Source organism: Artibeus jamaicensis, unplaced genomic scaffold (assembly GCF_021234435.1).
Source record: "Artibeus jamaicensis isolate MK-2021 breed Jamaican fruit bat unplaced genomic scaffold, CSHL_Jam_final scaffold_537, whole genome shotgun sequence".
Taxonomy (NCBI): domain Eukaryota; kingdom Metazoa; phylum Chordata; class Mammalia; order Chiroptera; family Phyllostomidae; genus Artibeus; species Artibeus jamaicensis.
In genome coordinates, this window is record NW_026522047.1 from 39,167,859 (window position 1) to 39,193,964 (window position 26,106).

Genomic DNA, 26,106 nt, shown 5'->3' on the forward strand with positions numbered 1-26,106 from the left:
CGCACCCTCTCCCCCAAGGCAGTGCTCCCTTGGGTGGGAAAAGAGCTTTATTTACACTATGGTACAGAGGGTCGCTGGGCCAGCCCGGCAGGCCTGCATCAGCTGAAGAAATATGTTGAGTCCTTCACCTGCTCCAGGTTGAAGGTCCCTGCAGAGCAGAGCAGTGAGACCGTGAACCTGGGTCCTGGGATGGGTGGGGCCGTGGGACAGTCTAGCCCCCAAATGGCAATCAGGACACCCCTCCCCTGCCCATGGCCTTACCTGTCTTGGGTACTGACAGTAGCATGTCCAGTAACCTGGCAACTCGGATATTCGAGGACCTTAAGTGGAGAGCAGGGTGGGGAGTGAGGCCCAGGAAGGATCGGGAGGGGGTAGTGGAATCTGCACTGAGGGCAGAGTGCCTCACCTAGGGCCAGAGCAGAACCGTTCCACCAGGAACCTGGACAGGTCATGCAGGATGGGCTGGCTGTGCAGGCAGACGAACTGCTCACGGCATACCTGGAAAGCAGGGGTCAGAAGCCAGGAACAAGGGCCTGAGGGGTGGAGTTACCAACCCCTGCCCCAACACCTGGATGAGCACTGGGACCACAGGCTAGACAGAGGCTGGGGGTGCAAGATCCCACGTGGAGAGCCATGGGACCAGGGCATCCACTCTCAGGGGCATTGTGGCGGGCACCTGGTTCATGATGGTGACATCAGCTGCATGGGTCCAGAAGCAGTCGTGCACAGAGACAAAGGTCAGGCCTTTCCTGCAGCAGGGGAGGGGTTTCCATGAGGAGGGGCCAGCCCTCTTGGTCCACTCAAGGACCAGCTTGCAACCACTGGCCTGGTAAGTTCGGACTCCAGTGATGATGTATAGCTTCTTCCCTCCTCATGCACCCCACCATCCCTGGGGCGGTGCAACTGACCCCTCAGCATATGGACAAAACATCCTCATTTTAGAATGAGAATCTGTTCCACATCCTCACCACCCTGATCCCAATTGCTGCCTGCTTGATTCTCAGCTTCCGGTAGAAGCCAGTGTATGCTGACCCCCTCCCACACCCCCGACCACAGGGCTTTGTCCCAGGGGACCCCATGCCATGCACAGGGAGCATGGAATTTGCTCCTGACCTCCGACTCAGTCCAGCCAAACCTCCGTGTCATAGTCACTTCTAACAGAACTGTCCATACACCTGCCCCATCACCCCAGGCTTGCTGTCTCTTGTGGGACTCAGGACAGAAAACCATAGGGTTCTGCCAGCTGCCACAAAATCCCTGCATCTGTCAGAACTATGTCCAGCCCCCAGAAACTGGTCATGAAGCGTGTGCCTGAACTCAGCTGGATGAACGGGACCACAGGGACCTTCCAGGGCCAGCTTTACACTCAGAGGAACCACCCCCTCCCTTCATGGCCCAGCACTCACAGCTTGCTGCCCCGAGGCCTTTGCATGCGCTTACACAGTGGTTTTCTAGGCATCAGGTCCAGCAGACTCATGTTGGGTCCCTGCTTGCTATAGGTCTCTGCCACAGCTCCCACCTGCAGGTCTTGGCCTCACAACCTATCTCCCACTCTATGAGGGTCCCCACTGTGTGCCCAGCACTGGGCCTGCCTGCAGCAGGTGGTTAATGTGTGCTCTGCGGATACAGGGCCCACCTGTAGCAGTGCAGGGCTGTAAGCATCATGTGCGAGGAGTCCAGGGAGTGGATGAAGTTGGGCGGGAAGCCATTCTTCTGCTTCAGTATGTTTGGCTTCCTGTGTGCAGAGGGTCAGGTGTGCTGAGGTAGAGGATCTGGTACCTCTACCCCGGCCTGGCCTATGTGGCATCCCCTGGCCCAGGACTCCCCTCAGTCTTCACCCAGCAGCCCCTTAGTCCAGCTGCCTGGCCCTCCCACCCCCTACACTCACTGGCTGGTGTCTCCAGTGCTGCTGAAGGTGAGGCTCTGGATCCCTCCATTGATCTGTGGGGTTGGGATGGAAGGGTTATGGGGTGTGAGGCCTGCCCTGGCACTGGGGTATAGGGGTGGGCACGGAGGCAGCACATACCAACACCTTGGAGTCCTGGTGGTAGGGCTGGATGATGGGGATGCCCAGGGGTGTGACCCACTCCACAGCCAAGCCAGTGTGAGCAATGAGCCGGGCGCTCTCTGCCAGCCAGTGCTGCAGGGATAGGGACAGGCTTAGTATGGGGCCTAGTCTGGGAAGCCATTCTGGGGAAGGGAGGAGTACACACCTGGATGGCCCGGGTGCCTGAGAACATCTCCTGAAGGCTATTGAACACCTGGCGTACAAGATAGTGAGAGGCCTGCCACACAAACTCCTGGTACGGGGTGGGGAGGGCACAGAAATGGCTGTGTAAGCTGGGAGGGGAGGGGCAGCTCACTCCGTGCCCACCCCACAGCCCAGGGTCAGGTGACCTCACAGGACTGTCCTAAATTCCTGAAGCCCCCACCCCCTTTTTCAGGTGGAGAAACAGGCCCAGAGGCCTGAGAAGATAGCTAGCTCTTGTGGGTCCCTCCCTTTGCCCTACCCCATACCCCACAGTGGAGGGAAACAAGCCCCTCCCTCAGCTGCCCACGGCCTAGCAGCTGCCTGTTCAGGGGAAGCTGGAAGCTGGATTTGGGGTGAAACTGCTCACCTGGGGGAAGTTGCTGATCTCCCGGAGGCGCTTCTCAATCTGCAGGCGGCCCCCATAGCGGGTGACCCCATACACCACGGTCATTACAGTCTGCTTGACCACCTTGCGACTGATGAAGCCCTCCAGCACCTGGGCCACCTGCACACCCTGCTCGGCGTCCTGCCTACGGAACACTTCCACCTGGGCAGACTCTGATAGTCAGTGAGTCTGCAGACCTCCGCCTGCCTCCCTGTCTGACTCCACCCACCCTACCTAGTAGCACCTCCATGAGGCACCTCCTCCATTTACTTCACAACCCCAGCCTCTGACACCTCCCCTGGGAAGCCTACTCTGACTGCCCAGTCACATCACATATGACAAGCAAAACCAAAGCCATGGGGTTGGCAATACATAGGTACTCGCAGGACAGAGACCCCAGGCAGACTCTGGGAATGCAGACAGGTTGAAGGGCATGGTGCTTACCTGTGCGGCTACGCTGCTGTACACGTCCTGTGGCAGGTCTGAGGGCACCAAGTTGACAGAGGCAGCCCCCACGCTGTCCCGGCCCAGAGCAGCGTAGTGTTGCAGGCCGTTACAGGAGCCATCCTGGGCCAAGGAGAGGGTGGTGAGGGGTCTGGGCAGGGCTAGCAGGATTGCCCCTGGCCATGAGCCACAGTTCTGTCCTCCCCCAGCACTCTGCTCATATCACCAGCTTGCTGGACCCCAATGCTTAGGGACAGGTGTCATCACCCCACTACAAAAAGAAAACTGAGGCACATGAGGCAAGGAATGTGCCTGCAAGAGACCACAGTACAATGTGCTGGACCCACTGGGGCTGGCCCACACACAGGGACACCAGCCAGACTCCCACACTGTCCTGTGGAACCTCAGACCAGAGACACCTTCAGATAGCCCCACTCCACCTCAGGGTCCCCACTAGCTCACCTGGTGAACAGGGAAATGGGAGATGTAGGCAGTGGGGTCAGGGGCACGCACAGCCTGAGCAATCTCCATGCAGCAGGCCAGGGCTTGCCAGGGCTCATCTGCTTCCATCCACCATTTCTGGCCCTGCAGGAGGGCAGTGTGTTGGGTGAGGCTGGGCTGGGGTCAGTGGAACCGAGCTTCCTGGGTATGGATGGGAGCTGAGCTGACCCAGGTAATGTGAGGACACAGAGAGGCTGGGACAGAGCCCCTGGAACAGTAGAGTGAGGACAGGAATGGTGGACCAGGGTGGGAGACAGGGCCCAGCCATGGGACGGGGATGGAATTAGGGTTACTCTAGAGTGGGAGGTGGCAGAGCTGCTGATGGACTGGGTTACAGGAAAAGGCCAACAAAAAAAGTTTGTCCTAAGGGAAGACTAGGGGGGCAGGGGTTAATGATTATGGCCTGGAGGCAAGGACACCTAGAGGGTGTCCCAGGTGGGTGCTGAGGTGGCTAGAGCCAGAGTGGAGACCAGTCTGGGAGAGAGCCAGCAAGCGAGAGCAAGGCCCTGGCAGCCCCTACCTTCATGGGCTGGTCAGCTGAGTCCAGGATCTTCTCCATCATCTCGTCAGCAAAGGCCAGGCGTGCCTGCAGCGACTCGCGCTTTTTGAGCCCAGTGAGGTTGACCAAGTGGATCTTGAGCCAGTCGAGGCCATGGGGGCCAAGTGGTCGACCCTCGGCAAACTCCAGCAGGGCTCGTGCTAGGTCACTGCCCAAGTGGTTGAAGTGGGGCGGGCAGGGGTAGGTGCGTCCTCGGAAGTCCATGTTGTGAGGCAACCAGAAGACACGGTGCCGCAGGTGCTGGGCCAATGAGAGGCGGTAGAGTGCGTCGGTTCGCAGACTGTGCATCTCCCTTGCAACCTTCAGGCAACGGGCCAGCTGCCGCCGCAGCTCAGCCTTCTGCTCTGGTGAGGCTTTGGTTGGCAGGCGGTTCTCAGGTGGGCGGGGTGCCTCAGAGGCAGGGGCTGGCACGCCCAGGCGGGGGCAGCCCTTCTTGTTGAACAGGGTCAGCACCAGATCCAGCACGCGCCCATTTACACGCCAGGCGCAATTGCCCAGCTGGGTTAGGGCATCTAGGGCACCATGCAGGTTGGTGGGTGGGCAGCTCTCCAGCAGGCGTTGGTGCTGCATGGTGCCTTCCATGGAGCGCATCAGCTTGGTGGGGCTCAGTAGGAAGGCACCTGAGTGTGGTGAAGTCCAGGGCAGTGGCGGGCACAGCATGGGTACTTCGGATGCCTCAAAGGTCATTGTGCGCTCGGCTGCAGTTTCCAGCAGCTGTATAAAGGCTGGGTGTGGCTTCAGGATCCCAATCTGAGGGTAGGATGGGCAGATAACTAGTCAGGGGGTTATAGCAGGCGCAAATAGCAGGCAGAGGGCCCCAAGGTCCCATCAGAAGCCCTTATCCCAAGACCAGGCCATGACCCCTGCAGGATTTCAACAGTGCCCCATCCTGGCTCAGAAGTGCCCACACCCGCCCTGAGCCCCGGCCTCGTCTCAAGCACTCAGACTCCAAGTGCCTTCTACGGCTGGGAGCCAGGGGTGTCTAGGCCCAGAAGCCAGTTCCACAGCGACTCACCTGGCGGAAGCTCCGGAAGGAGTACACATGGTAGAGCACAGGGATGAGGTTGTGGGTGCCCTGGCGTTGGGCCAGGTAGCCAGGCATCTTCACTGTCTGCACCAGCACCTCAGCCAGTTGTTTGCCCAGCTGCACCACCACAGCCAAGGGCCAGGGCTGCTCGTGCGGGGCCTCAGGTGCCCCCAGTGCCTCCCAGTACTGCCGTGGCAGGTGGGACACCGCCATCTGTGGGCAGCATCATGGGTCAGGGAACTGGGGTCTGGGCGCAGAGCTGTACACTCCTCCCAGCTGCCCCCACAGGCAGACGGTTACAGATGAGGAAACAGGCTGGGGGGAGGCAGCCAGGAAGTGGCCAGGCCTGGGGCCGAATCCAACTGCCCCAGGGAAGGAGGGAGGGGACTAGGGATAGAACTTCCTCTAGGGGTCTTGGTTTCTCCACCTGAAAACCCACTTAGGCTCCCTAGCCCTGAGGAAGCCCCAGATCCCAGGCCCCGAGAGCAGCTCCTCATTCTGCCCCTTCCAGACCTTACCTGTGTGTCGGATGCCAGTAGGCGAAGGTACTTGAAATAGCGCTGCTGCAGTGCCTGCACCTCATCACTGAGCTGCTTCTTCTGCACCACATGGCGGCTGAAGATGCGCAGGCCCAGCTGTTGCGCCAGGGAGAGCAGCGACTCTCCCTGCAGAGGCAGCACCTGCAAGGTCTGGGGGTGGTGCCATGAGCCCCTTGCCCTGCCGGTGCCCACACTCTATCCATCCCCCACCTCACCCCCTCTCCCAACTGTACAACCCAGTACAACCCCTCCTGGCCCATCCCTACATGTCCACTGCCCACCTGCAGCAGCATCTGTGCTAACTCCCCCTCGCTGAGCAGGCACAGGTAGGGGAAGATGGAGGGGCGGCCTTCACGAGCGGCATGGGCCTCGCTGGCCTTGGTCTGTCGCAGCGCCAGGCACAGCTCCGTCTCCCATGAGGTACGTAGTTCCTGCAGTGTCTTTCGCTGTGGTGGTGGGGTATTGACACAGGGTCACCACGTTGTTCTATGGGCTCAGTGCTCACAGGCTCCCAAGAGGAGTCTACCAGGAGGTAGTGTCAAGGTGAACCAAGTGGCTGCTGAGCACTCTTCTCCAACGGTGGGAGGGCACCCAGTGACCCCGCTTAGTGAAAGGAAGGGGGACAGCCGTGGGGTAGGGAGAAGGGACTGCGGAACGGAAGAGAGCACGCTCAGACCAGGGGGTGCCCAGTTCAGCCAAGCAGGACCCTAAGCACGCTGGGCCCCTTACCGCTCGCACGACCTCCCTGGTCAGTGATGGGGCCTTCTCCACAGAGTCCACGGTGACAGTGGTGGCCATCTCCACACTGAGCTGCTGCTGGAACAAGTTCTTCAGTGTCTCCAGGGGCAGGTGCTGTCTTGGGTAGGATGCGGGGTGGTTCTGCCAATGGGGATGGGCAGGTGGTAAGGCCCTGGGTGCCTGCCCCCAAGACCTGGGTCCCTGGTAAGCAAAACTCATCCACAATGGAGGTGGAGAAGAGCAGCTGCCTGCCCTGTGCTGCCCAGGACTCCCACGCTCGCAGAATCACCCACATTTCTCCAAGTCCCCTGAAAATCATCCATCTTGCACATCACAGGAAAAAGCCTGGTATAGAACACCATGTAAAATAGCTATGCTGGTTTAAAAACAAAAAGCTCTGTATTTGCTTGGCCTCCCTGGGCTGGGCACTGGATAGCCTAGGAAGGCAGTTCAAGTCCCTGGACACCAGGTGTTTTTTTTTTAAACTTGGAACTGCATGAATGTGTGACCCATCGCAAAACAGAGAAATTAAAAAAGCAAAACCCAATACTCTGAGAATGAAAAGCATAGATCCACACAAACTTTTGTACACGCACACCCACAGCAGCGTGATTCACAGCAGCCAAAAAGTGAACAGAACCCAACTGTCCGTCAGCTAATGAATGGATAAGCACAATTTGTCCATCTGCACACTAGAACACAGGATGGGACAAAAGTAGGTTTAGAGTTGCAAGTACATAAAACATTTTATTCTTATATTACTTATTAATTACTATATTGTTTTCCATATGAGCAACTGCAAACCTACTTTTGCCCCCTGCTGTGTTACTGAGCCAGGAAAAGGAGCAAAGCTCTGACGCTCACTACTATGCGGAGGGACCTCAAACACATGGTGCTTAGTGAGAGAAGCCAGGCACAGAAGGCCACAGAGTGTGATCCCATGTATGTGAAATGCCCAGAACAGGCACATCCACAGACAGGCAAGGGGTTAGTGTTTGCCAGGGGCTGCAATTTCTTTCTGGGGTGACTTAACATTCTGGAATTAGAAGTAAACCTACTAAGAAATACTGAATTATACTTTGAAAGGTAAGCTGTATGGTTGGTGGATTATATCCCAATAAAAACAAATAAAATCCCAAGGCATCTGGGTGGCTGCCCACTCTCAGCGCTGCCCTCTGTTCGGGGAAGCAGTGCTGGTATCTTGCCCCACCTGCTGCCCCCTGCTAGGGCAGTTATACCTGGCTCTGCGACCACTCCTGTGCTCAGCTTATAGCTGAGTCTCGAGTGGGACAGTGATCACTGTGGTGCCTGGCATGCATGTGGCAGGCTTTTCCTTCTGGCAGCACCTTCCAGCTTTAACCCTTAGGGTTGAGGCACTGCTGGGGACCAGGAGCTTGCCAACACTGAGTTGTTCAGCCTCTGAGGAGCAGGGAGAAAAGTCCCTGAGATGCAGACAGCTCAGCAAGGAGAAGGAAAAAGGGCTGAGGCTCCTGGTACCCCATGGAGATGGGATGACCCTGGCTCACCCTGCATATGACGGAACCACACCTACGGGTACCAGGCCACAGGCTGGAACTCACCTTGTCATAGACATCCCTGAGCAGTGGGGAGGTGTTCACCTGGGGCGAGGGCGGGGACGGCGGTGGAGGTCTGAAGGTGGGCTCAGCCTTGTGCACAGCCCTCAGGAGTGCGGCTTTGTCCTCCCTGCACAGTGACAAGCTTGTGAAAAGCTCCTGCACCTGCAGCCCATCCTGGGCCATCTGCTTCAGACACCTGAGGGGGACACATGGTGGCTGGTGAATCCCCGACTCCCAGAGCCACCTGTGACCATTTTCGAGGTCTCAGAAGGCTATCAAGTCCTGCAGGGAGTCCTAGCCCACAGCGCAAGCCAAGCCAGCCTCCTGGACCCAACATGTTGCTGTGTTCCTGGTAGGACCACCCCGACACCTGCTCACCTTTGGATGGTACTGGCATCCTGGTTCAGTCGCCCCATGCACTGCAGGGCGGCTGCATAGGACAGCAGGTCTGGAGCGAGGCCGGCATCTTTCATCATGAAGAACACATAAACCAGCTCTTTGTAGGAGCCCTGGGGACACCAAGCCAGGGTTAAGGTCTGGGGGTGACCCAGCCTGCGGCAATTCCTGTCCCCCACCCAAGACCCCTCTCTGCAGTCACGGCATCAGGCTGAAAAGTGCTCCTAGTCAGGAGCGGTCAATTCGGCAGGCAGACAGCCCGCCTGACCTTCCTGTGTGCCACAGAAATGCCGGCATGGTGGTAACACCATGGCTGTGCCACACAGGAAACCCAGGTGCCAGGGTGGGAAGGGGTGTTAACAGTTTCTGGCTTTGTGGACATGAACATGCACAATTTTAGGGCAGCTAAAAAAGAAGCCCTTTCCAGATCACTGAACTCCAAGAGGTTCCTCAAGTTCTGCTATCTTTTTGGAGGACCCACTTTCAGGTTTGCTGGTTTCCTGCTGTTTCTCTCCTCTGTCATGGCACTGCCCTCGGACCCCTGCTCTGGGTTTAGTTTGCTTCTTTCACCTAGTTTCCCAAGGCGGCAACTGTGTTGCTGGTTGGAGATGGCTGCCACCATCCCTCCAAACATGGCTCTCCTGCACCTGTGTCCAATTCCACAGTCACGAGACACACACAGTCATTTAGTTTAAATTTCAGTGAAATGTTCGAGTATTCAAGTGCTCAGTGGCTACACAGGCTGATGTAGAAGAAAAATATTTCCAGAAGGTACCGGGGTCTGGGGGTGTTGAACTCGTGCCATCCCACCCCAGACTCAATACACACGTGCACAGCAGACACCGGTGACTACTGCCACACAGCTGAGGGCTGAGTGAAAGGCTTCCAACAACAAATGGAAGAAAGGGATGAGCAGAGAAGGCTGGGATCCTGGGGAGCCCTTTGGGCGGCGAAGCCCCAGCACCACTGCTCACGCCCCTCCACCTCCCTAAGGCCATGGGGGCCACGGCAGTGCTTCCCGGCTGCACCACCCAGAGCCTTCTGCCTCTTAGCAAAGGAACAACAGGACATCACCACACCCACCTGGCCCTCGCTCCACCACTATCCCCAGCAACACCTACTGACTTCCCCAAAGCACCCAGCGCACGTGGCTTCTGTATCAGGCTGCTTTTTCATGACTAGGGGAGAGGGCTATTTTCTCTAACAGGTAAACAAATATACCAAGTCAAACTAAATGAAAAGACAGAATATCTCTCAGATGAAGAAACAAGGTAAATCTTCAGGGAAAAAAAAACCCTAAGGAAACAGAGATAAGTAATTTGATTTTAAAAATTTAAAGAAATGGTCAGATGCTCACCAAAGCTGAGTGGAATAGAGGAACTTAAGGAGAAATTCCACAAAGACAAAGTGTGGTGGAACTTTGGTTCTCAAATTTAATTCATTCCAGAAGGCTGTCCGAGAAGTAATTTGTCTGAAAACCAAATCATTTTTTCCCAGATATCACCACGAAAGGTTCGTTAGGTCACAAACCAAAGTTTTTGTCCAACAACTGAGACATTTTTTCAGTAAACAACCTGGTCGAGAACTGAACTGTTCAAAATGCGACATGTTCAAAAACCAAGGTTTGACTGTGTAAGAAAACCAAGCAAACCTGAAGAATACAATACCAAAATGAAAAACACATTGGGAGGAATCAACAGCAGACTAACAAAGAAGCATAGGTCAGCAACCTGAAAGACAAACCAGTTGAAATCAACCAATCAGAACAGCAGAAAGAAAAAAGTATAGCTAGCCTATGGGAATTCTGGAAAAACATCAAGGACTCAAATATTCTCATTATAGAGATCCCAGAAGGAGAAGAAAGAAAGGAACAAAAACTTTATTTAAAGAAATAATGGCTGAAAACTTTACTAACTTGGTAAAGGAAACAGACATTCAAGTCCTGGAAGCAGAGTTCTGAACAATAGGAACTCAAAGAAACCCACGCCAGGACATATTGTGGTTAAAATGGCAAAAGTTAAAGATAAAAAGATGATCTTGAAGAAAGTACCAGGGGCAGAGTGAGTTAAATATAAAGGAAACCCCATAAGGCTATCGGCTGATTTCTCAGCAACAATGTTGCCAACCAGAAGGGAGAGGCAGGGCATTTTTCAAGTGCGGAGAGAAAGGAACCTACAGCCTGGAATAATCTACCCAGCAAGGTTATGTTTCAAACGTGAGGGACAGATAACTAAAGGTGTTTGGGACCCTCACACCACTTTACAAGAAATGTTAAATGGTCTTCTTTAAGCAGAGAAGAAAAGATCATAACAAAAATTAGAAAATATGAGAAAAGAAAAAATCTCACAAGTACAGCCAAATAAATATTTAATAAATACAGCAAATCAAACATCTAAAAACCTACTACAAAGTTCAAAAAAAGTATCAAACTCAAACTGTAATAAGCAGTTAGATACATGACACAAAAAGATCTACCACAAAATATTAAAGACATACAGTATGTATGGGGGTAGAAATGTCCTTATAAAATGTATTCAAACTTAAATGCCTACCAGCTTAAAACAGACTGCTAGAGATACAGAATAACATACACAGAAATCATGGTACCCACAAACCAAAACCCACAAATATATATAAAGAAATAAAGAGAAAGAAACCCAAACAAAACGAGCAAACCACAGGGAACAATCAGAAGAGGGAAACAGAGAACTATGGAAAACCTCTCAAAAATCACATTCAATGTAAGTAGATTAAATGCTCTAATAAAAAGATATAGAGTGGCTGAACGGACCTATCTATATGCTGCTTATAAGAGACTCACTTCAAATCAAGACACTTAAGGTCTAAAAGTGAAGGAATGAAAAACAATATGCCGTGCAAATAAAAACAAAAAGAAAGCTGGAATACAAATACTCCTATTAGACAAAATAGACTTTAAGACAAAAAACGTAAAAGAAGACACCACATAATTATAAAAAGGTCAATCCAAGAAGAGACTAAAACAACTATAAACACTGGTCCTGGCTGGGTGCTCAGCTGGTCAGAACATCACCCCCGCAGGCCAAAGGCTGTAGGTTTGATCTCCAGTCAGGGAGCACAGAAGAAGCAATCAATGAAAATATATAATAAATAAGGGAAAAACAAATGATGTTTCTCTCCCCCCATTTTCCGCTCTCCCTAAAAAAAAAAATCAATAAGTTAAAAAAAAGTTTAATTGTAAATATTTACGCATAAAACATAGGGGCACCTAAATATATAAAGCAATTTTTAATGGACATAAAGGGAGAAATCTACAGTAACACAACAGTAGGGGATTTTAATACCACACTCACAACAATGAAAAATCACCCAGACAGAAAATGAACAGGGAATACTGGCCTTCTGTGTCACATTAGATGAGCTCAACTTAATGGACATTTATAGTTCATGTCATCCAAAAACTGCAGAATACATTTTTTCAAGTGCACATAGAACATTCTCCATGACAGATCACATATTAAGTCACAAGATAGAAAAAATTATGTCAATAAACTTAATAAAGTGAAAATCATATCAAAAATCTTTTTCTACCACAATGGCATGAAACTACGAAGCTACAGAAAGAAAACTGGAAAAAAGACAAATATGTGGAGACTAAACACATAACATAGTAAACAACCAAAGGGTTAAAGAAGAAATCAAACAAGAAATCAACAACAACCTTAAGATAAATGAAAATAAAAATACAACTTTACAAAATTTATGGGATGCAGCAATTATTTTTTTTAAAAAGATCTTATTTGTTTATTTTTAGAAAGGGGAAGGGAGGGAGAAAGAGAGGAAGAGAAACATCAATGTGTGGTTGCCTCTCAAGCACCCCATACTGGGGACCTGACCCGCAACCCAGGCATGTGCCCTGCCTAGGAATCGAACTGGTGACCCTTTGGTTTTCAGGCCAGAGCTCAATCCACTGAGCTACACCAGCCAGGGCCAAAAAGCAATTCTAAGAGCGAGGTTTATAGCTATATAGGCCAACCTCAAGAAACAAGAAAAATTCCAAATAAATAATCTAACTCTACACCTAAAGCAACTAGAAAAAGAACAAACAAAACCCAAAGTAAACAGAAGGAGAGGGATAGCTAAGACCAGACCAGAATAAACAAAACAGAAAATGACAAATCTTTGGCCAAACTCATCAAGAAAAGAGAGCCTAAATAAATAAAATCGTAAAGGAAAGAAGTTACAACTGACTGCAGAAATACAAAGAATCATTAAAGAATACTATGAACAATTATATGCCAACAAATTCAACAATCTGCAGGAAAAAGAAAAAAATTTTAGAAGTGTATAAGCTTCCAAGACTGAACCAGAAAGAAATACAAAATCTAAAGAGAACAATTACTAGCAATAAGGCTGAAGCAGTAATCAAAAAACTCCCAACAAATAAAATTTCAGGACCGGATGACTTATCAGGTAAATTTTATCAAACATTCAAAGAAGAATAAACACTTATCCTTCTTAAACTATTAAAAAATTAAAGAGGAGGAGAGGCTTCCAAACTCATTTTATTAAGTCATTATCAAAACCAGACAAAAACACTACAAAATAAGAAAATTACAGACCAAAAAATAAGAAAAAGAAAAATTACAGACCAATATCTTGATGAACATACATGTAAAAATTCTCAACAAAATATCAGCAAACCAAATTGAACAACACATTAAAGGGATCATATACCACAACCAAGTGGAATTTATCCCAGGCACCAAGGATGGTTCAATACCCACAAATCAATCAATGTGATACCTTAATAAAGTACAAAAACCATATGCTCATCTCAATGGATGCAGAAAATGCACGTGAAAAATTTCAATCCTTTTATGGTAAGAACTCTAAATAAAACATGTATGAAGGTACCCTGGCTTGTGTGGCTCAGTAGATTGAGTGCTGGCCTGAGAACCAAAAGATCGCTGGTTCAATTCCCAGTCAGTGCACATGCCTGGGCTGAGGGCCAGGTCCCCAGCTGAGGGTGTGAGAGAGGCATCCAATTGATGTATCTCTCGCATATCAATGTTTCTCTCCCCTTCTCCCTTCCTTCCCCTCTCTCTAAAAACCAAAATATTTAAAAAGCGTATGAAGGAAAGCACCTCAACATGATCAAGGCCATATATGACAAACCTGCACCTTATATCATACTCAGTGGTAAAAAGCTGAAAGTTTTCCCCCTAAGACCAGGAACAAGGCAAGGATGCCCACTCCCACCTCTCTTATTCAACACAGTATTGGAAGTCCTAGCCACAGCAATTAGGCAAGAGAAAGAAATAAATTGGGAATGAAGAAGTACAATGCATTATGTGCATATGACATGATACTATACAGAGAGAACCCGAAAGCGTCCACCCAAAGGAACTATTAGAACTGATAAATGAATTCAGTAAAGTTGAAGGATACAGAATCAATACACGGAAATCTGTTGCTTCTTATACACCAATAAGGAACGATTAAAAGAAATTCATAAAACAATCCCATTAAAACTGCTTCATTACTTAAGAATAAATTTAACCAAAGAGATAAAAGACCTATACTTAGAAATCTATAAGACACTGAAGAAAGTAAAAATAAATGGAAGAATATACATTGCTCATGGATTGGAAGGATTAATAGTGTTAAAAACATCTTTATTAAAGCAATATACAGATTCAGTGCAATCCCTAACAAAATACTATGCCATTCTTCTAACAATCAGAACTAATCCTAAAATTTATGTGAAACCACAAAACACCCCCAACAGCCAAAGAAATTTTGAAAAAGGACAAAGTGTGAGGTATCGCACTCCCAACATCAAACCATACCATGGACTGAAGAGACTGTCCCAACAGTGACTGCTGCCTGCCCCAGAGCTGGGTCCAGCTAGATTCCCACCGAAGAGATCACTTCCCATAACCCCCATAGACTGTCTGATCCCCACGTGCCGAGGGGTGGTCTGTGTGCTAGCTGTCGTGTGAGTGTGGGAATGCACCAAAGACGCCGTCTGGCCTCATGCATTTGTTTCCCAGATGTGCTGGTTGCCAGGGTAGGCCCTCACCCTGCCCTGGGCAAGGAAGGACATGAGGCACTTCCCCCTTATCTAGGGAGGTCACGTCCACAGTACTCCATCCATCCCACCCTGTCCAATATAACCCCTTAGCACCTGCCACCTGGTGTAGAGGAAATCCACATTATCTTGCCACCACCCAAGATGCACCTCACATGTAAATTCCCTTAATAGACTGAAATGGCACCCTGTTTCTTGGATCTTAATCTGCCCTCCATGTATGGAGGTAGATTTCCAGTCTTGGTGCTTTTCCCTGGGTCTGTGTGTACTGACAATTGGTGAACTACCCAGGAGACAGAAGAAACGGGGTTTGGAAAGGAAGCATCCCAGCAGGAAATCCCAGGCTGGCCGAATGAAGGGGAGATCAGTATGCTAGATACCATGTGAGTACGGGGATACCCCAGAGATGCATTACACCCCAGCAAGGAAGGGATGTGCAGGGCCCCAGCTGGGGGCTGGCCCCTCTTATGAGTGGTGCAGCCCGCCACTGACACCTAAATGGGGGTAGAAACCAGGGGCAGAAAACTAGAGGAAGAACTGAAACTATGAAAGGATATCAGGCTGTCTACAACTGTGTTAGCACTGAGACTGGCTGATAAGTGGGGAACACAGCAACTGCTGGAAATCCTGGCTTGTCACTTGTCAAACTGGGAGAGCACAAAGGCTCCCACAGCCTAAGGCCCAAGCACTTGTGACTAGGCCAGGGATGGGCCAAATTTCAGCAAAAGATCAGAGAGTGTTCTTGCCTGGCTCATGCAGCCAGGGAATGTGGGGACATGGCATTTCTGTAACCCGGCAGGAAGCAGAAAAGAGAAGGAGCATCACTGCACACTATGAGTGGCTGCACAGTTGCCTGGGCAAGTCACAGAACCCACTCCCTTATAGACTGATTCACCCTGCCCTGCAAGATGGCCTGGCCAGACAAGGAAAGCCATCCTGGGCAAGGGTGGCCTTGGGAGCTGAGAGAAGTAGAGCAGATCCTTAGAATGCCAGTCAAGTGCCAGGTGGTCCACACCAAGGTGTTTCAGGGCCCTGACCATGCCACTTCCACAGTAGGAATGGAAACAGATTTTGCAGACAGTTCCAAGCACATGGTATGGGACACTCGTCTGGTAGCAGAATGCAGCATATGTGATGTCAAGTGATCAATCTACAGGTCTTGGGGAAACCAGTCTTAAAACAGGGTCTGAGCTGTGAGGAGGGTGCAAAACTCAGAAAGAAAGAAAAGGAGAGATGGTCCTTTGAACAGAATCCACTTGGTTATGGAAGCTGGGCAGGCTCTGTGTCTATATGTTCAGGTGTCTACATATGTACTATATTTGTGCGACATCTTCTACCTCCAGATGGTATTGCTAATTTGTATTTTAAAAAAAACAACCTCTCTTTAATTGATTTAACAACAAACAAGCACTTGCAAGAATTGGCTATTCCAAAATTCTCAGAAATATAGTTCCAAGTAAGAAAAAAATACTGAAACATTAATTACTAGTCATAGGTTCACTTACTTTTGCTTCCTTCTTAGAAAGGAAGAAAATTTCTAGCCCCGGCTGGTGTGGCTCAGTGGACTGAGCGCTGGCCTGTGAACCAAAGGGTCACTGGGTTTGAATTCCATTCGGAGCACATGCCTGAGTTGCAGGCCAGGTCCCCTGTTTGGGGCATGTAAGAGGCAACCACACATTGATGTTTTTCTTCTCTTTCTCCCTCCCTTCCCCTCTAAAAATAAATAAATTAAAAAAAAATTTTTTAAATAAACCTCTATTTCTAATGACAGCTAAGGGTTAAGAATTCTAATTAAGATGAAAAGAAGTTAGTAGATATGTTTTTGGTAGTAGAAAGTATAAGGTATAGAAGTACATTTTTGAGGGATTTAAAGGAATGTGGTTTGTCCTAAAATAAAGTTGGTTATTTCTGAATGAATAAGAGACAAACAATAAGGGGAAAAAAGTTATAGAAGGTTTGTAGAAGAAGGAAACTTTGAAAAGAAATTTTAATGTATAGTCGTGATAACTAAGATTGGAATGAATTTAATTCAAGAGATGAATTTAAATATCAAATCAAAAGTAAGCTGACTGAAAATTACAGAGTTTAGTTCTCCCTCTCTGTGCTAAAAGTCTACTGTGCTAATGGTGTGATTCAGGTAAGATTATGTGAAAAGTTTTCTGCCAAAATGCAAAAACGCTATGATTTACCAAAATAATTCTCTGTGCTCTGTTTTCCTCATCAGGTCCTCAATTACTTAAGCTATCTGAACCCTAACAGTAAGAGCTAAGTTTTACTAACAATTCAGCTTATTGAAACAGTGTCAAATAAAAAATAACATTAAACCTTCTTTGTGTTGTATTTGTGTAAGTGTAAGTTTTAAGTGTTCTAGAACTTATGTGAAACACCTGGAAACCTGAGCTGTCCTGGCATAATATGTCTGTCACCCACATTGAGACACACACTCACAGGACTGAACAAGTGTCAGACAGCACCACGTGTGGACGAAGTCCCTTACGCTTCAGCAAAGACGGCCCCTCACTGCCAGACTTTTGCCACCCTGGTGTGTCTGTAACAGGTTGGAAGTCTGCTCCTCAATCAGATAAACTAAGACGGGTCACCAGTGGCTGTAAATTGGACGAATAGTCAGAACTATTAAAAAATGCAAGACGGCCGCTTGGTTCTTTCCAGGGTCCCTGGCAAGCCCTGTTTTTCTGAGTCTGCTTTGCAACTAGACCTACAGAACAGGGACGGCTTCCCCTGACCGCCCCCTCCCCCGTGCACCAGATGTGCTGGTCCCTGGGAAAGGCCCTGGCCCTGCCCTAGATAAGGATGGAAGGCCTTTTCCTTTCATCTGAAAGGGTCACACCCCAGTAACCCACTACCCTGCCCTGTCCTGTGTAACCTCTTACTGCCTGTTACGTGGTGCAGAGTACATTCATGCCATATCACTGCTGCCCAAGATGCACCTCAGACGCACATTCCCTGGATAAACTCAATCACCAGACTGAAGCAGCGACCTCTTTCTTGAGCCTTCACCTGCCAGCAGGTGGGGCTAGATTTTTCAGTCTCCAGGCTTTTCCCTGCAGCTGTGTACACTGACATGAAGCTACAATAATCAAAGCAGCATGGTCCTGCCATAAAAAAAGACACTTAGATCAATGCAACAGAATGGAGAACCCAGAAATAAAACCCATTCCTATATGGTCAATTAGTTAATGACAAAGGAAACAAAAATATACAATGGAGTAAAGACAGTCTATTCAATAAACGGTGTTGAGGAAACTGGACAGATATAAGCAAAAGAATGAAATTGGGCCACTTTCTTAAACCATACACAGTAATAAACTAAAAATGGATAAAGACTTAAATGTAAGACCCAAAACCACAAACTCCTAAAAGAAAACATAGGCAGTAAACTCTCTGACATCACTCTTAGCAATATCTTTTTGGATATGTCTCTTTGGGGAAGGGAACAAAGGAAAAAATAAACAGTTGGGACTACATCAAACTAAAAAGTTTTTGCACAGCGAAGGAAACCATCAACAGAACCAAGGACAACCTACTGAATAGGAGAACATATTCACCAATGACACATCCAAATAAGGGGTTAATACCCAAAATGTGTAAGGAACTCATATAACTTAACATCAAAAAACAAATGACCCAATTATAAATTTGGCAGAGGAGCTGAACAGACATTTCTCCAAAGAGGACACTCAAATGACAAACAGGCATGAAAAGATGCTCAATGTCCCTAACCATCAAGGAAAAGCAAATTAAAACCACAATGAAATCTGGCCTCACACCTGCCAGAATGGCTACCATCAATAAATCCACAAACAAGTATTCACGAGGATGTAGAGAAAAAAGAACCCTCATGCAAACTGGTGCAGCTGCTATAAAAAATAGTATGGAGGTTCCTGAAGAAACTAAAAATAGAACTACCATATGACCCAGCAATCTGATTTCTGTGTATTTATCTGAAGAAATCCAAAAGACTACCAGCAAACACACAGGCACCCCCATGTTCAGAGTGGTATTACTTACAATAGCCACTACATGAAAGCAACCTATCAACAGATGACTGGATAAAGATGTGGTGCGTACATGCAATGGAATGTTATTTGGTGATTAAAAATAATGAATTCTTACCATTTGCAACAACATGGATGGACGTAGAGGATATTATGCTAAGTGAAATAAGACTACACACAGAAAAACAAATACTGCATGGTTTCACTTACATATGGAATCTAAAGAACAGAACAATTGAATAAACAAAAGACAAACAGACCTATAGATACAGAGAACAAAGTGACGGTTGCCAAGGGGGAGAGAGGACAGGAATAAAAAATATAAAAAATAAAATGTAAAAAAACCCACTTCCAGTGCTGCGGACATTTCTATTAGATTGAACTGGCCTAGAATAAGCCTGTCTATCCCACTTTTCAAAAACGTTTTTCAGCAGCATCTCCGTCCATGTGAAAACACACCGTTTTACATCGATGAACCTTCCCGCCCCTCCCCTACACACACGTGGAGCTGGGAGTCCTGCATTCAGTTCCTCGCTCCTCCTAAGAAGCTGGTGGGTTCTCCACTTGACAGATGCGAAAACTGGGGCTCACAGGGAAGGACGTGGCAGGACCACCAAGCCCCATCCTACACAGGCCAGCCGCCCAGAAACACTGCTTAGGGAGCTGAAGGAACCATGTGGCACCGGGCTAATAAGACACATCCAGCTGCCACAGCGCTCTTTGCTGGGGATTCTAGAGCCTTGTGGACTCAGACAGGACAACCCCTTCATTTTCGCTCCCTCGAGGAATTGAGTACACCTCCCACAGTGATGGACTCGAGATACCTGGGGGGCGGCAGGCATCTCCACATCACATCATGGCGACACAGACGGGAGTCACAAAGCTATTAGCACGTAGTCAAGTGCATCGAAGTCACAACAGATGTCCTCACAGGTCAGTATGTGTATCTGCAAAACTGGCTCCCTCATCCCTAGGCAGTAAGTTTTTCCTGTGATTCCTTGAATTAGGGCTGCATGTAAAGAACACGCTCCTAAACAGCCAGAGTCAAAGAAGAACTCAGAGGGGAACTGGGAAATAGAGAAGAAAAGGAATAGATGCGGAAATTGGCTAACACAGTACCCAGAGGGAAGACCATGCTGTGACCACCCGTGTTAAAAAAAGAAGGGTCTTAAGACAATCACCTGAACTTATGAAACTAAAAGAAAAGGAGCAAACTAAACCCATGACTCAATGACTAAAGCATGGAAGTCATTACCCTGGTGAGGGTCTACAGGCTGCCCTAAATGCCAAAAGTGTCCTTGCACCACGCAGGTTCAGAGCCCTGGCCCAGCAGACTGGAAGGAAATGTACTAAAACATAAGCAGGATTTCCTCCTCCTTTTTCAGTCATGTTCAACGTTTCTTTTGCAGGCCATATAAGATTTACATCCCTCAAGGCTAAAAGAATTATTAAAACAGTAAAACCAGGCACTTGCACTTTGGATCTAAAAGAGAAGGGTTGGAATCTAAGGACTGCCAGGCATGTCCTGCCCCCCAGCCTCACCTCCACCTGTGACAGCTGGTGACCCCTTTCTCCTTGGCCCCCTCAGTCCCGGTTCCCCCCACTCACCTTGCGAGCCCAGCCAAGCAGGATGGTGTTGTACATGGACAGGGTGAGCATCCGCCGCTTCCGGGACCTGCTGTGGCACGTGACCAGCACATGGTGGGCGAGGGGCAGCTGGTCCACGAGCACGCAGCACTCCAAGAAGGCCAGGAGCCTTTGTTGCTGGCCCTCGCGCCGCATCCTGGAAACCCTGTCCAATGGGCCCTGCTCTTCCTTGCAGCTCAGCCTCCTAGGCGCCTCCTGCAGCAGACGAGCCAGCTGCTCCTTCCAGGGACTCCTGGGGGTGCTGTGCTCCCAATGCTGTAGGCGGTCTGCCAGCTGCCCATTCAGCAGTTGGGGCTCCACACGCAGCTGCTGCTTGCGAGCCTGCCGCTCAGCCCGCTGTTGCAGCTTCATCTCCAGCTGCTGCAGCTTCATCTCCAACTGCTGCTTGCGCTCCTGCATCTCAATCTTCTCCTTGTCCAACTTCTGCGCCCAGCGGCCACTGAGCTCCAGGGTGATGCCCTCATCACCTGCCTGAACCTTCTTGGGTGGCTGGGAGCCACCAGCCCCTGGGAGTCGAGCCACATCCACCCGCTTTGCTGTCACCTCTGACACATGGTCAGCCTGCAACTGCCGCACTCTGGCCTCAAGCACTGTGGGGAAGCAAAGGGCAAGATGTCAGGGGAACTGGTTCAAATCCTAATCTCTCCAAACACCCTGAAAACAGGGAGGTAGGAGGCAATTAGTCTCACCAGCTCTTGAGGCCTCACTTCTACATATTTGCTGACAGTTTCCACATGTCCCTGGACTTCTGGTCACATGCGCCCCACTCATCCACTTGGTACTTATCTACCCCATCCCCTTCACACTTAACATCCCATACAAGCTCCTTGTATCCCTTCCATGTCTCTGTCACCACAGCTATGTCTTCCAGGTGCTCTGCCCACAACCCCAGGGCTACCTACACTGCTTTCCCTCCACATCCACTCTGTTGGCATGTCCCCAGGGCTCTGCCATCAAAATCTACCCAGGTGCCCCCATGACCTTCCACTGCCTCACCGCTCACTTTGCTCCCCACATAATGGCCTCAGGGCCTCTGCACATGCTGCTCTCCTTGACTGGAAGACTCTCACAGAGGATTCCTAGCCCAGCCCTGCTCTGCCCTTCCCGAGCACAACCAGCAGCTCTGTTCTCTGCAGTTCTGCTCCCAGTTGCCAGGACACAGAACTAGTGAACAAGGAACCACTACTCCTGGGGAAATAGAGGGCTCCTAAAAGCCTCCAGTCACATTTCTGCCAACTAATCAGCCCATAATCTTGTTTTATGTGTCTTTCTGTTTAAGAGCCCTTACCTATCAGGCCTGTATAATATACACACCTCCCTTTTCTTCCTTCCTCCTTACTTCTTACAAATAATATAAGAGGCCAGCCACTCACTATAATGTTATTGCTTCTCCTTTCTCCTTAATTTCTGTCTGGGAAAATAATTCAACCCTGGACATCATCTTTAAACACTTCACAGGTCAAAATGTTCAACTGCTTACATACATAGTCAGGTTTAATAGCTGACCATGTCAGCCCCAGTGAAGGTACCAGATTTGGAAGAATACTTTTCCTTGAAGAGGTATCACAATGAGTAAATGCACTGTTAGAAACTTATCCAACCCCAGCTGGTGTGGCTCAGTGGATTGAGCGCCGGCCTGTGAACTAAAGGGTCGCCAGTTCGATTCCTAGTCAGGGCATGTGCCGGGTTGTAGGCCAGGTCGCTGGTAGAGGATGTGCAAGAGGCAACCATACACTGATGTTTCTCTCTCTCTCTTTCTCCCTCCCTTCCCCTCTGTCTAAAAAAAATAAACAAATAGAATCTTTAAAAAGAAACTTATCCAAAACTTTACAGGAAACTGCTGGTGCTACCGCCAAAAAAATAGCCACCAAGGAAAAATCTTTAAGTTCCCTTGCATAAGTTACATCGGACAACAGAATTGCTCTTGACCATATCCCAGCTTAGCAAGATGGTGTTTGCTCTGTCAGTACCTTCTGTTGCACCTGGATAAAACACCTCTGTTAAAAGAAAGATCACACCAGATAAAATCCAGGCATGAGCCAAATGAGTAAATACAGTGCCCACTATTACTTCATGGTTCCCTAACTTCTTCAGTGGACTGCCCTCGGGTACCGCCCCCTAGTTCAGATCTATTCTTCACACTGGACTTAGCATTTCGTTACGGAAATGTTTGCTGTTACAAATCACTGTTTTGCACAGCACCATGTTATAAAGCCTCACTTTGATAATGGTTGTTCAATGTTTTCCAATGATCACTAATGCCTATGAGACTTCATATGAGAAACCTCAAAAAATGACAGATGTTTGTCCTTAAAGAAATGTGGTGGCAAACCTTCCTCCGTCCTGGCACTCCTGTTGTTCAAATGTGGCCTGAGGCTCCTAAAAATCCACTTTCCCTTCTACACAGAAGGAAAAGGTGGCTCATGACACACCAGCAAAGAGCCTTCCTGGTGACGAGGAACTGACAATGGCATGACGTATCTAAAATGGGCCACTTGACAATGGAGGGCCAACAATGCTTCTAATGACTAATCAGCACTGCTTTTCAGTGGTTGATCAGCAGTGCTTTCAAGGAGAGATCTTGAACAAAAGGGGAAAATGTCAAAAGAAATTTATAAATGGAGCCACTTTAAAATGGAGCTGAAGCTGATATCCCAGAGGAACTGCCTTGCATATCTCATGCCTCAAACCTCAAAATGTTAAAACAGGGCAAGATGACCTTTGAACTAGCCCAAAGAACTGTTTGCAAATATAACAGGAAAGCAGATATTATGACTACTGAGCTGACAGCTGTCAGACTGAAAATTAAAAACGCTGTGTAGAATTAGTGTCACTACATTATGTTATCTGCACCAACAGCAATGCCTTCCTTCCATGGATGTAATTGTTCCTCTTCCGTTTCTCCTAAGTACCCTTTACCTTTGTCTCTTAATTGGAACGCTGGGTTTATGCCTGAATAAATGACTTCCAAAGAGCTATTCTTATTGGTCTCAACTAAGAGACCAATATTCTTATTGCTCTCACTTTGAAGTGAACAATCCCATCAGGCACCCAACCCCAGAAAGCCCAGCCTGGGCAACATGCGTTGTTAGTTCACAGTTCTAACCCTGACTGTGCAGTTGTAGCTGTGTGGGGCCTTGGGCCAGTCTCCAGCCACAATTTTGGACTTCGACTGTCCCAAAAAGTGGAAGCACCTAGTGGGTTGGGGAAAGGAAGGAATTACAAGCGGTCACTGCTTTACCATCATGAGGTGGGACCCCATTAGTTAAAGGACTTTACAGACTGACATCCCTTTTTGTGGAGTTACTGTGAGGAACCAGGGAGGTGACCCCTAGCGGAGAGCCCAAGAAGGGGGCAGTGAGGAAGGAAGGGGCTTCAGGCCTCAAGCTTGAAGCAGCTCACCCTCCAGCAGCTCTGCATGGCCCCAGTCCCTCCGGCGGTCTTGTTCACAAGGTCTGGCAGACGAGCTCCTTCTGCAGCCCCAAATGCCAACCAGGGCCCCTGCGCGAGAGAAGGGGAGGTTGAAGGGGGTAGAGCGCCTGTGTGTGTCAGGGTGGGGGGGTGGGTCACATGGACAGATACTGCAGGATCTGCGGGCAAAAAAGTCCTAAATTATCAGCGGTGAATGTCAGTGTTCACAGGTCTCACACTGGAAGGAAACCAGAAGATCGAAGTTGAAGGGGACCCCATATACGAAAATTGAGGTGAAGGATCAAGGATAAATGTTCCTTGAACTAAAGGTACTGCGAGTTCAAACGTCAAGAGCCTTAGATAGCAAACGGGGTCAGCAGGCACCAAAAGACACCAGGAGTCAAAGGTCAAAGTACCCTGCGACCCCTGTCAGAAGAGTTCGCCGAGGTCGAATGAATGCGGGGTCCTGTCAGTGCGTTCCCCAGAACCGCAAAGGGCAAAGATCGAGGGTAGCTAGATACCAGGGCCGAAAGGTCATGGCCGCGTGTTGGGAGTTAGGAGTGGCAGCGGCCACGGCGTCGCCCCCGGGCCTCTCCCTCATTACCTTCCTCGGTCAAGAGGCCAGGGCGACCCGCCGGCCACAAGGCCCATCCGAGCCCTGCGGCCCCGCGGCCGCAGCGTAGGGCGGACATGCCGCCCGCACGCGGACCCGACAAGCCACCCGCTCACCAGCCGGTGCCTCACGCGCCTGCCCGGAGTTGTAGTGCCACGACCTACGGTGGCTGAGAAGGGACTACACAGCTGGGCAAGCGTTATCAGAACCACAACTCCCAGAAGGCAGCAGGGCCCCCCGGAGGCGAAAGGGCGTGCGCAACTTTATGATTGGCTCTCCCCTGGGGGAGGGACAGAACGTTGTTTGGGCAACGCGGGGTAACTCTATCTTCCTGAGGACCGAGAAACTGGATTTTTTTTTTTTAATTAAAGAATACTTGTATAATAATTAGGACATTATTAGAGATTTTTGTTAGCAATCTCCGTTAATCCGATGACATCTTTGCAGGCAAGAACTATTACTGCTCCCAGTTTAGTGTAGAGGAAGCTGGCGTTCGGAGAAGTCAATCAGGTTGACCAAAGATACAGTGTGAACATTAATTAGAGAGTTGGAATGAAAGCCTAGATCTGTCGACTCCCAGGCAGACGTGCTTAAGACACTTCCCTGGACACTACAGTCATCCGGTCCTCTGGCCTTGGTTCACCCACTAGTCCCCAAGCTCCTAAGGAGTGGAGTGGGCGGAAAGAGTGAACTACATACCAAACTGGGATGACAAATGCAGTGAGATATTCCCAGGAGCCTGAAGCTTCCCAGCTCTGGCCTCCAGGGCCAAAGCTTTAGAATCAGATCTGGAAGGCATGCCCACCAACAACCATCTGAAGGTCACTGCTGCCAATTCAACAACAGGGTCCCTAAATTGGGGGATGGCACAGGAGAGGCTTCATTCGGTTTTAAAAAGCTCTCCTGAGGGATGGCTTGGCTGAGGGAACAGCTCAGGTAAACCAGGTCAGGCGTTAGAGCTCAGTTTACAAACAGGGAAAATGTAGCCAGGTGCCCTGCTGAGGCAGAGGTGAGGTGAGGCGAGGCTGGCTTATACAGAAATGATGCTTATACAGAGGAGTGCTCAGGAGACTCACCACAGTGGGCCTAGGGGCTCCAGCTCAAGTTGCTATCAGTTCCCCAATGCTGGTACTTCAATTTCCCCACTAGCCCAGGGTGAAAGTCAAACCTGAGCTCTGGAAGAGCCAGACTTATGACCTGGAGACCTCTTGACAGCCCATTCCAGATCAACTGCCCACATGGATGTGCACACTGAAGCACAGTGATGTCACCTGCTGGGAACATTTCAACAGAGGACAGCATCCTCAACCTGTCCCAGCCCACCCCCAGATGCCCTGAGGAGCAGTGACCTCACACTTTACTCAAACCTGGGGTTGCCTTCCTGGCTCTGGGTTGGGGGTTGCTAAATCAACTGGGACTGGTTCCCCTAGACCTAGAGGTACACCCTTGCACCCCAGAAGTCTGGCAGAGCCAGGAACCTGGGATGAAAGCCAAGACTCCTGAATTCTTTTCTCTTATGCCTCATTTTTCCTTATATTCTATGAGACATCTGGAAATAAACCAGTATTTCCCCAAGACCTAGATTCCTGAATCTTAGCAGCAAGAAAGCTATTCTTTCAGTCCTGCTACTACATGGGGAGTTTCAGCTCTCTGGCTATGATCCTACTGATCTGAGAATTTGTCACCTGTTCTCCTTTTGCTTCTATTTAGTTTTTTAAAGATTTTATTTATTTCTTTTTAGAGAGAGGAGAAGAGAGGGAGAGAAACATCGATGTTTCTCCCATGCCCCCAACTGGGGACCTGGCCCATAACTCAGGCATGTGCCCTGGATGGGAATCAAAGAATTAACCTTTTGGTTGAAAGGCTGGCACTGAGTCCACTGAGCCACACCAGCCAGGGCTTATTTCTGTTTAAAGTCAATGTGTCAAT

General features: G+C 49.2%; 1 protein-coding gene across 2 annotated transcripts; it reads right to left on the bottom strand.

Moving 5' to 3' along the window:
• Positions 1-29: 29 nt before the first annotated feature.
• Positions 30-24,316, bottom strand: POLRMT (RNA polymerase mitochondrial). Of its 2 annotated transcripts, XM_037139070.2 has the most exons (21): positions 24,169-24,316; positions 23,556-23,654; positions 20,115-20,743; positions 8,400-8,530; positions 8,025-8,217; positions 6,436-6,585; positions 5,988-6,152; positions 5,686-5,856; positions 5,156-5,380; positions 4,102-4,890; positions 3,543-3,665; positions 3,081-3,203; positions 2,619-2,798; positions 2,214-2,300; positions 2,027-2,140; positions 1,889-1,941; positions 1,637-1,735; positions 677-749; positions 407-498; positions 262-320; positions 30-148 (listed from the first exon to the last, which is right to left on the bottom strand). In XM_037139070.2, the coding sequence occupies exons 1-21, from the start codon at positions 24,254-24,256 to the stop codon at positions 99-101; spliced, it is 3,693 nt and encodes a 1,230-aa protein (XP_036994965.2). In that variant the 5' UTR covers positions 24,257-24,316; the 3' UTR covers positions 30-98. The 2 variants fall into 2 exon arrangements, with proteins under 2 accessions (XP_036994965.2, XP_036994966.2); XM_037139071.2 differs by lacking the exon at positions 2,619-2,798.
• Between the last annotated feature and the right edge of the window lie 1,790 nt (positions 24,317-26,106).